Genomic DNA, 11,287 nt, shown 5'->3' with positions numbered 1-11,287 from the left:
AGAAACATCGACCAGCTGCCTCCTGCACACTCCCCACTGGGGATGTGCCCGCAATCCAGGTACATGCCCCCGACCGGAATCGAACCCGGGACCCCTCAGTCCGCAGGCCGACGCTCTATCCACTGAGCCAAACCGGTTTCGGCGATCATCTGTCATTTTTATCTTTTCTTTTTAGCCTGCTTAACAAATACCCATAATAAGTAGAAGGAATGATGTGAATAATAATGTTTGTTGCCCTATTAATGTTACTGCCTTGTGATAATTGGCTTTGTACCTTATGATAAACTGCTATTTTCTCATGATCTTTCAGAATACGTGAAATAAGTTTAAATCAAGATATTTGGGGGTGAGGGGAAAGGGGAAAGATCAACCAAAGGACTTGTATGCATGCATATAAGCCTAACCAATGGACACAGACACCAGGGGGGTAAGGGGATGAGTGAGGGGTTGGGGGGCAACGGGGGGATAAGGACACATATGTAATACCTTAATAAAGAAAAAAAAACAATTGAGTTATGGAAACAATTTTTAAAAAAATATTTAAGTAGAATATTCACAGATAGAATTCAGTGGGTACAGTAGAAAGTATTACCAATTGAGTTTATTCCAGAGTTCAAGAATGGTTCAATATTAATAGAAAATTTACTGAATTTATAGATGACAAGAAATCTAATTTCAGCCCTGGCTGGGTAGCTCAGTTGGTTAGAGCATCATCCCAGTACACCAAGGTTATAGGTTTGATCCTTGGTCAGGGCACATACAGGAGTCATCCAAGGAATGCATAAGTAAGTGGAATAATGAATTGATGTTTCTCTCTCTCTCTAAAATCAAGAAATACATTTTAGAAAAAAGCAAGCTAATTTAGGCACTTAAAGGGAATATAGTAAATTTTAACATATCTTTTTGATAAAAACTCTTAAACACATAGAAATGGATGAATACTTTGACATAACATTGGAGAGGGTGCAGGCCAGGCTGAGGGACAAACACCCCCTTGCCCTCCCCCCGCCCCCGTCCCTCTGTGCACGAATTTCGTGCATGGGGCCTCTAGGTCATTTCAGAACAAGGATTGATGCTGAAGATCAATTTTTAAAAAATATATTTACACACACACACACACACACACACATTCACATATATACATACAGGGTGTCTCCCAAAAATGTATACACTAACACCTGATAGCTCACTTTTGAAAATGAAATGTATTTTAATTAAACACTGCCTTTATAATCATTCAAAGTGTGTGTATGCATTTTGTGGAGACACCACATGCGCGCACGTACACACTCAGCAGTAGACATAGCAAACCAAAAGTTATTGCCCTGGCCGGTTTGACCCAGTGGATAGAGCGTTGGCCTGTGAACCGAAAGGTCCCGGGTTCAATTCTGGTCAAGGGCACATACCTCAGTTGTAAGTTCCTCCTTGGCCCAGGTGCGTCCAGGAGGCAACCAGTCAATGTATCTCTCTCACATTGATATTTCTCTCTGTCTTACCCTCTCCCTAAAGGTGAATGGAAAAATATCCTTGCAAGAGGATTATAAATAAATAAATAAACAAAATAAACTGTATAAAACAAAGCAAAACAACAACGACAGAAATAAAAAAAGAAGTCAGTATTATGCTTAATAATGATGAATACTAGAAGTATTCTTATTAAAATGGGAAATAAAACAATAAATCCCTGCTTGTACCATTATTGTTAAATAATGCTCTACAGTTAGACAAAAGAATAAAGTAGAGGTGTTAATATGAGGAAGGAAAAGGCAAAATTATCATTTTTTTAGTTATGTGATCATATTCTTGGAAAACCAAGCAAGTCAACTGAAAAAACTAAGAATAAGATTCAGTGAGAATGGCCATCTTCAACATAACTAGAGCACTCATTTGGCTGTAAGTGAGGTACCCCGTGATTAAGTATTGAGTAAATGATATGTTAAAAATTGTCCTTTACTATTATAGGAAAGATTTTAGAGACATCAAATGTTAATTCTCAAATTAATCTGTAAATGTATATAATTCCAGTCCATCATTTTTATTTCATTAGCTCGTTCTGAGTTAGAGGTTCTTAAAATGGGTCCTACAGTTTCCCCCATATCAGTCTTCAAAAGATCTGTCTACCTTTGAAACTGCTCAATTTTGTGGGTGCCAAAAATACAGTTTTTTGTTGTTGGTTGAGTTATCCCTCATTTTTAAAAATAAAAATTTATTGAGGTATAATTCACATACAACATATTAGTTTTATGTGTACAACATAATGATTTGATATTTTATATATTGTGAAATGATCACCATAATAAGTCACCATACACAGTTACAGTGATCCCTCATTTCAATCAAATTTTCAAGAAGTCTGACCCACAAGAGTTTAAGAATCACTATTCTAAATCCTTAAGTGGTTTAAAATAAATTTTTTTTTTAATTGCATCTAGGCTGGCGGACCACCTAAGAAGGGGAAACCAAGTGCACCAGGAGGTGCAGGGAGTGCTGGAAACAAGAACAAAAAGGGATTGGAGACCAAAGAAATAGTGGAGCCTGAGCTCTCGGTCAGTATTATATAATATGTCTCAGACTCTTAAAACCATGGAAAGTCAATATCTTTGAGAAGATTTGAGTTCTTCCTTGCTGAATTCTACAACATATAGTTATTTATTACTTTTTAGATTCTTGAAATTATCTTAGACACCTTAGACAAACTTTCCCGTTATGATACTAAAATAGGAGCCTCAGCATACATATAGGAATGTTCTTGTGTTTTTACATTCTTACCATTTGTTTCCTTAAGCAGTTTTTAACTTTAATGTGTTTGTGTCTTACAGATAGAAGTGTGTGAAGAGAAAGCTTCAGCTGTCCTTCCTGCTACATGTATACAACTTCTAGACAGCAGTAACTGGAAGGAAAGGCTGGCCTGTATGGAAGAGTTCCAAAAGGTAGGTGCATAGGGATGAGCTGAGTGTGAAAACAACTATGTTTTACAGAACTGATGAAATTGAAAATGAAAGACTTGTCCTATTGCTGTGTTTTTTAACCAGTGAATATGTTTCAGGGTGTTACCTAAAGATAAGGCAGGGGTTGGGGTATTTATTTTTTAGCTTTGTAGTGTTTATCTTTCAACATCTGCGTCCTATGTTTTCTGTAACTTCATAACTTAGTACTTACCAAAAAAAATTGGTTTATTCTGAATGACAAGGCTTAGATGAATTTTAATATTATGGTATTTTTTAATATCAGTAGGAAAACAGATCTCTCCACTGAAGCCATCTCTAATCCATTTTTGTTTCCCTCTTTGTGGTCATGATTCTTGGAGGAACAGACATTATCACTTGGTGTGAGAAGCTCCTCTCAAAAATCTTTGTTAGAAAGGATCATGGTAGTCCGTTTTGGCACACGCTCTGTGACTCTAAGGAGGAGGGTGTGGAGAAACTGGAAGCACTGGAACTTGAGGCAGGAAACTTGCCTTCAAGTCCAGCATCTGCTACATATTGCGTTTAGACCTGAATTTGTGCATCTTTGAAATTTAATACTTAACCACTTCTAACCTACCCTACTGTTCTATGTTTTTAGGAAAATTAAATAAGTCAAAATATTAAGCAGTTTCTGCTACACATTAGGCAAATGAAAACTGTATTAGCATTACTTTCCTTGAAGCAAATTGTTTGTGAATTCCTAAAGTGTGGGGGAAAAAATGTTTCAATGGTATTAATATAACAACCGTATACCAAACATACAACCTAAGAAACAAAGCATTATAACAGAAGTTATATAAGCTCCCTTTATAACCCGCTTCATTCCCATTTCCATTTGTTATATACTGTTCCCTTGGAACTACTCATTACCTCTTAACTCTTATTCTTTGATTCTACTTCAAGGCTGTTGAACTAATGGACAGAACTGAAATGCCATGCCAGGCATTAGTGAGGATGTTGGCCAAGAAACCTGGATGGAAAGAAACTAATTTTCAGGTATTTTTTCACTAGAGACTTAATGTCTTTTATTGTATGTGAAATGTGTATATAAACATATTATGCATTTTCTTCTCATTATTTAGGCTTCAAAGTCCTCTGATCTTTACATATTCAAAGGAGGGATAAACAATGAGATAGCTTTCTTATCTGTTTGGATAAAAAATAAATGCAGCCCTATCTGGTTTTGCTCAGTGGATAGAACGTGAGCCTGCGGACTGAAGGGTCCCAGGTTCGATTCCAGTCAAGGGAACATGCCAGGGTTACAGGCTCAGTCCCTAGTAGGGGGCATGTAGGAGGCAGCCGATCAGTGATTCTCTCTCATCAATGATGTTTCCATCTCTCTCCCTCGCCCTTCCTCTCTGAAATCAATACAGATACATTTTAAAAGTAAAAAAATCAAAATAAATGCAGTATTTACATAGCCAATGAAAAATTACCACACAGTCTATTTAACTAATTATAGAGATGAAATTTAACAATACAGTTATTTAGTCTGAAGAGTTAGGTGTAAGGAAAGAATAGGGAAGTGATGCAGGAAGGAAAACAGGAAAAGAGTTTCCTTCTCTTCTTCAGCATATACATAGACCTCATGCAAAAAAAATTTTTTAAGTTATGAGGTCTATTTTTTGACATCCTGTTAGTCTCTTTTTGGCTTATCTTCTGCCCCCTCTTGTTCTTTCTGTGGGATCCTTAGCTGCCTCACACTGTGTTCCCTTAGCACTGTGTTATAGTACTTCATCCATACTATCCAGCTCCACAAAAGTTTTCTATGCCAAAGTTTTCGAACTACCCTCTTCCCCTCACTCCACTTTTATAACTCCTCTTTATGCAGCTGCACAGATAGATGAAAGAAGCACACCTGATTTCAGCTAATAACCTCCTGTGTGTTAGATCCATAACAAGGGATTATTTTATATTTTTTTCCTTTATAACAACTTTATTGAGTGTATAAAACTGTTTTAAAGTTACAGTGCAGCAGCTTTTAGTATATTCACATAGTTCTGCAACTCCTACCATTATATAATTTTAGAATATTTTCATCACCCCAAAAAGAAACCCCATACCCATCAGCGGTCACTCTTTATTCCTTCCAAAATTCCCACACCCAGTCCCTGGCATCTACTTTCTCTCTCTATGGATTACTTCTGGACATCTATATATATAAAAGACTAATATGCAAAGTGGCCTCTTGGGAGTTCGACCAGGAGACTGGGAGTTCAATCGCTCGCTATGACGTGCACTGACCATAAGGAGGCGGCATGGAACAAAGGAAGGCCTCCAATCAGCAGCCAGCAGTCATGGAAGGGAGACCCCAGCTGGCAGCTAAAAAGCCCCAATCGTCCCTGATTGCGGGCCAGACTTAGGGACCCTACCCATGCACAAATTTCATGTACCAGGCCTCTAGTTTTATATAAATGGAATGATACAATATTGTTGTCTTTTGTTGTGTCTAGCTTTTATTTTGCATAATGTTTTCACCTTCATCCATATTGTAGCATGTATCAATTCTACACTCTTTTTATTGCTAAATAATATTCCATTGTATGGATATACAACATTTTATTCATTAGTTGATGGACATTTTTATTGTTTCCATTTTTTGGCTATCATGAATAATGCTGCAGTGAACATTTATATACAATTCTTTGTGTGAACACACTTTTAATTCCCTTGAGTATATACCTGGAAGTTGAATTGCTGGATCATATGGTAACTCTGTGTTTAACTTTTTTGAGGAACTGCCAAACTATTTTCCAAAGTTTTTGCACCATTTTATGTTCACATCAGCAGTACAAGAGTACTCTGATTTCTCCACATCCATGCCAATATTTATTTAAATATTAAAACAAGACAAAGGAAAATACTTATGGGCAAAGGGGTCTCAAGCCACATACATCTGCCATTATTACATAACCTCTTTAAATTGTTTCCAAGCTTCTTTCTTTCTTCCACTTAAAAGTCTATAAGTTTAAGGCTCTCAAGTTCTGTTGTGTGTGTGTGCATGAGGGTTATAGTTTTATTTTTTGTGAGCAACACTATTAGGAACTCTGAATTATGTAGTTAGTATGTCCATTTATTATGTACTAGAGGCCTGGTGCATGAATTCATGCACGGTAGGGTCCCTCGGCCTGGCTGGTTGATTGGAGCCGTCTTTCCCAGTCCTTATCAGGGTATCAGGGCAATCGGGGCCGGCTGAAGGGGAGGTACTGCAGAGGTTGGCCAGCCAGCAATGAGGGCCGATTGGGGCTGCTGGCGGTGGGGTAGGGACATGGGCGGTTGGCCGGCTGTGGGGGCGGGGAAGGGACCACAGGAGGTTGGCTGTGGGAGCATACTGACCACCAAGGGACAGATCCTGCATTGAGCATCTGCCCCCTGGTGGTCAGTGCACATCATAGCGACTGGTGGTTTGGTTGCTTAGGTTTTTTAGATGTATAGATAGTTCTAGAGATGCTATGCACGAAATTTGTGCAAGGGGCTCGGCCCTCACAGCCCCAGCTGCCTCAGCCGGCCCTTGCAGCCCACCTTTGTCCAGAAGGTTGTCCAGATGGTCATTCTGCTGTTTGGTTTGTTAGCATATTAGCTCTTTATTATATAGGATTGGGAGATGTATATTCAGTACTATCCTATATAATAAAAGCCTAATATGCAAATCAACTGAACAGCAGAACAACTGGTTGCTATGATGCACACTGACCACCAGGGGGCAGATGCTCAATGCAGGAGCTGCCCCCAGCCTGCAGGCCCCAGGCCAGCTAAGGCAGGTGCAAGTGGGGGCCCCTGCAGTCGCCCTGCAGAAGGAAACAACCAGCAGTGGCAGGGGGCGGGGCCAGCGAGTGGGCAGCACCAGACCGGCCAAGGCGGGTGCGAGTGGGGGGGGCCCAATCACCCCACCAGTTGCCCCACAGATCAACCCTGATCTCCAGCCAGGCCTAGGGACCCTACAAGTGCACTAATTTCGTGCACCGGGCCTCTAGTATAGAAATAATCATATAAGGAGACTATAGAAATTAAAATTTTCAATTCATTAAATTTCCATGTGATAACATCTATAATAATAAAAGGGAAATATGCTAATTTGACCGGACATCATTCTGGACATCCTTCTTGATGAAGCCAGGGCTGGAGGGAAGCCAGCCGGGTCCCAGGTGCCTGCGGGCAGCCCGGGGGAAGCCAATCTGGGTCCCGGGTGCCAGAGGGAAGCTGGTGCTGGCAGCTGGGGGAAGGAAGGCCTACTCTTGCACAAATTTTTGTGCAACGGGCCTCTAGTCCTATATAATAAAAGGGTAATATGCAAATAGACCGAATGACTAGTCTCTATGACGTAGAATGACTACCAGGGGACAGACGCTCAGGAGTTGTCCCCTGGTGGTTAGTGCACTAACCACCTTAGCGCTGCAGCGACAGCAGCGCTAAGGATGTCCAACTGCATGGGGAATGGGCCTAAGCCATCACTTGGACATCCCCCGAGGGCTCCCAGACAGCAAAAGGGTGCAGGCTGGGCTGAGGGATCCCCTCTTTCTTCCCTCGCCTCCAAGCGCATGAAAGTAGTGCACCGGGCCTCTAGTTGTTAATATTTTAAAGCATTGAGTGGTTTGATTTTTTTCCCTTAGCTGTCACTTAGCTACTTTAATTGCTAACAAAGGATAAAAATTATTTTGCTTGTTTAAAAGTCTGATTTTAGATTGGTCATGTTCTCAGCTGGTCTTAATTTTGTTACTATAGAAATAAGTACATAAATAAATGTCTTTGGCTTACTCATAACTTTATGGTAACTTTATCCTTTTTCAGGTGATGCAGATGAAGCTTCACATAGTTGCTTTAATTGCCCAGAAGGGAAATTTTTCCAAAACGTCAGCTCAGATTGTCTTAGATGGCCTTGTAGATAAGATTGGAGATGTGAAATGTGGGAACAATGCAAAAGAAGCTATGACAGCAATAGCTGAAGCTTGCATGTTGCCCTGGACAGCTGAACAGGTTAGTGACACAGCTCTCTTACCCCCAGTTTTCCCAATTTTGTCTCAAATTTTCATTTAAAGTTACTTTTTAAGCTTAATCTTATCTTTTCAAGTATGTTTTAGATACTGTGTTTTTTACCTTTAATAATACACTGTTGCATAATAATTAAACTCTATCTTAGTCAAGAATAGTCTATTAGAGATGAGAGTGATTTTCTCTTAAAACATAATTCAGAGTGATCATTAATGAAAGAAAAGTTATAAACAGTATTTTCCTGTCAGTTAACTATTTTTCTTGTGTAGGTTAAATATTTCATTTCTAAAGTCATTATTGCAGCTGTTTTAGCATCACAAAACCATGCTTCATCCACTTCTGCCTTCATGTCGTGCTATATTTCCATGAGAAATATCAGAGATCTGTTTGTTTGTTTTTCTCCTGCTCCAGGTTATGTCAATGGCATTCTCTCAGAAGAATCCCAAGAATCAGTCAGAAACTCTGAATTGGCTATCAAATGCAATAAAAGAATTTGGTTTTTCTGGGTAAGTCAGAAAAAAATCCAATACAAAATAATTAAATGTTTTGCAAATCTCTGGTGATTATATTTGTTGCAGCTATCTCTGCTTATTTCTGAAACACCAGAGCTGAGTTATCTAATTTATATAAAACAACCCAGCTGGCGTGGCTCAGTGGTTGAGCGTTCAACCTATGAACCAGGAGCTCATGCTTCAATTCCCGGTCAGGGCACATGCCCAGGTTATAGACTCAGTCGGGATCGTGCAGGGGGCAGCTAGTCAATGATACTCTCATCATTGATGTTTCTCTCTCTCTTTCCTTTTTCCTTCCTATCTCTGAAATCAGTAAAAGGATATTTTTTTTAAAAATTCCAGAAACCTACATTTATTCCTCAAAAATCTATACAGGTGCTCTTTGACCTATGATGTGGTTACATCCCAATAAACCCATTGTAAGTTGAAAATATCATAAGACAAAAATATGCCTAACCTACTGAACATCATAGCTTAACCTAGACCTTTCACATGCTCAGAACACTTACATTAGCCTACAGTAGGGCAAAATCATCTTAACACAAAGCCTATTTTTTAAAAAAATGTTAAATATCTCATGTAATAGAGTATGCATCTCTTCATATCATTTGTAAAGTCAGAAAATCTTAAGTCAGCCTTGGCTAGATGGCTCAGTTGATTGGAGCATTGTCCCATGCACCAAAGGATTGTGGGTTCTATTCCTGATCAGGACACATATCTTAGCTAGGTTTCAGGTTCAGTCCCATGTCAGGGCACATATGGGAGGCAACTGATTGATGTTTCTCTCTTACATCAACTTCTCCCTCTCCCTCCCTCCCTCCGCTATCTCTAAAATCAATAAACATATCCTCGGGTGAGGATTTTTTTAAAAAAATCATTAAGTCAGGGACCATCTGTATTGGCTTATGCACCTGCATTTTGATATCCACTAATACTAGAATTCTCTACGTAATTTTTCCTCCAGTGTTATAACTGTCCAACAGAAAAGCCAGTTCCAAGGATTGCTAGTCTAAATTACTGCATATAATCACATTTGTTGAGAAAGCTATAGTGCACATTGATGAATTAAAGGCTCTCAGAAGTCATGCAATAAAGAAGTTTGTTTAACTTGCTGTTTTTCCAAACTTATGTGCATATTGAACACATTTATTTCATTAACAAAATTTTATAGAGCTTATTTTATGCTAGGCATTTTCTAAATAATTTATTTGATTAAATCATCATAAAAATCATGTGAGGATTGTTTTCTCTGTTTTATGAATAAGAATACTTACTAGGGCATAGAAAGTTTAAATATTCTGCTTAAGTCACAGCTAAGTTATGGCAAAGCCAAGATTTTAACACAGGCATTCTGATTCCAAGAAAGAATATTATACTGCTATACCATGTTGCCTTTCTCTGTGCCATGTTGCTTGTTACAATCTGCCTCTTAATATCTTGCAAAACAGTGTTCTGAGTTCTACCAAGTGAAGAAATACTACTTACTCCACAAGTTATCATTCAAGTGTCATTAAGCAAAGAATTGTTATGTCATTACCTGTGGTGTCTTCCATAGTTGAGGGTATTATAATTTCTTCTTAATTGTATAGTCTTTGCTGAAAAACTAATTTCTTGGCATGACATAAAAGCCAGGTGAATATTTTTCTTTTTTAATTATACTTATCCATGACCTTATATTTATTCAACTACTACATAAGAGCAGCATCTATGATATTCCAGTCATTTGTTCCAACCCCTAGGAATACATCATGGACAAGATGACAATAAAAAATATACCAGGAGTATAGGAACAACAGAGTAAAAAAAGGCAGGTTTAGAGGTTAGGTGGAATCACCTGACTGTGGTTTATCATAAGATAGAATAAGAGTCCATCCAGAAACAATAACGTTTGAGCAGAGACCTTCAGGACATGAGTTAGCTGAGAAAATCTGGGAGAACATTCTAGACCAAGGGACAGCAAGTGCAAAAAACCCTGGGGTAGGAGCATATATGATATATTTAAAAATTGGAGGGAGTGATTGTTCTTTAGAATGTAGCTAGAGTGGAATAAGTGAGGAGATGGAGAGTGGTAGGAGATAACATTAGAGAAAGAAGAGGAAGCCAAGTCATATAGAGCTTGAAAATTCGTTTTGTTTTTAATGCAGCAGAAATCTGGTTGAAAGCCTCTGTGTAGAGGGAGAGAGGCAAGAGGTTGCAGAAAAGCTATGAACTAAAATTTCAGATAAGAGAATAGTAATTCAGAAGATGGCATAAGAAACTAGACCCCATTGGTTCATATCCCTAATCTGCTGTTTTTCCAGCTTTGTAGCCTTGGACAAGGGGCTGCTCCTCTTTTGACCTAATTTACCTTTCTGTAAAATGCCAAAATGGTACCTCATAGGGTTGTTGTGAAAAATACGTAAAATGCTGAAAACTGGACCTGGCAGATGATAAGAGCACTAGGAATGTTGGCCTCTTTTAAAAGTGGGGGTAGAGGAAAGGAATAGAAACTGATATTAGAGATTCAAAGTTTGAAGTTGGAAGTCATTAGAGGATTTCGAACAGAAGAGTAACAGGATCATTCTGACTATAGTCGAAACAGATAGTGAGGATCAAGGGCAGAAGCAGGATGACTACTTAAAAAGCTATTGGAGTAATGCTGTCAAGAAATTTCAGTGGCGGAGGAGGGAAAATGGCGGAGGTATAAAGGGACGTGTCTTGTGTCTTCTCCTGGAGCAGATAAGGGTGAGCAGCTGAAACGGGTAACATACAGCCCGAATAGGCAGAGGATTTTCAGCTGAGAGACTGTCTGCAGCTCGGAAAGACCGAGGACCCCCAGGC

At 39.0% G+C, this 11,287-nt stretch overlaps 1 protein-coding gene across 4 annotated transcripts in view; it reads left to right on the top strand.

Moving 5' to 3' along the window:
- The window catches only part of CKAP5 (cytoskeleton associated protein 5), an 86,817-nt gene that overhangs the window by 39,998 nt on the left and 35,532 nt on the right, over positions 1 to 11,287 (top strand). For all 4 annotated transcript variants that reach the window (XM_006772277.2, XM_006772275.2, XM_015569532.1 and 1 more), the window contains exons 14-18: positions 2,433 to 2,546; positions 2,820 to 2,930; positions 3,870 to 3,962; positions 7,755 to 7,940; positions 8,367 to 8,461. In XM_006772277.2, the coding sequence (XP_006772340.1) occupies positions 2,433 to 2,546; positions 2,820 to 2,930; positions 3,870 to 3,962; positions 7,755 to 7,940; positions 8,367 to 8,461 (599 nt within the window). The remainder of the gene's footprint in view (positions 1 to 2,432; positions 2,547 to 2,819; positions 2,931 to 3,869; positions 3,963 to 7,754; positions 7,941 to 8,366; positions 8,462 to 11,287) is intronic.

The sequence above is a fragment of the Myotis davidii genome, unplaced genomic scaffold (genome assembly GCF_000327345.1).
Source record: "Myotis davidii unplaced genomic scaffold, ASM32734v1 scaffold265, whole genome shotgun sequence".
NCBI lineage: Eukaryota > Metazoa > Chordata > Mammalia > Chiroptera > Vespertilionidae > Myotis > Myotis davidii.
This window is presented reverse-complemented; position numbering and strand designations above follow the sequence as displayed.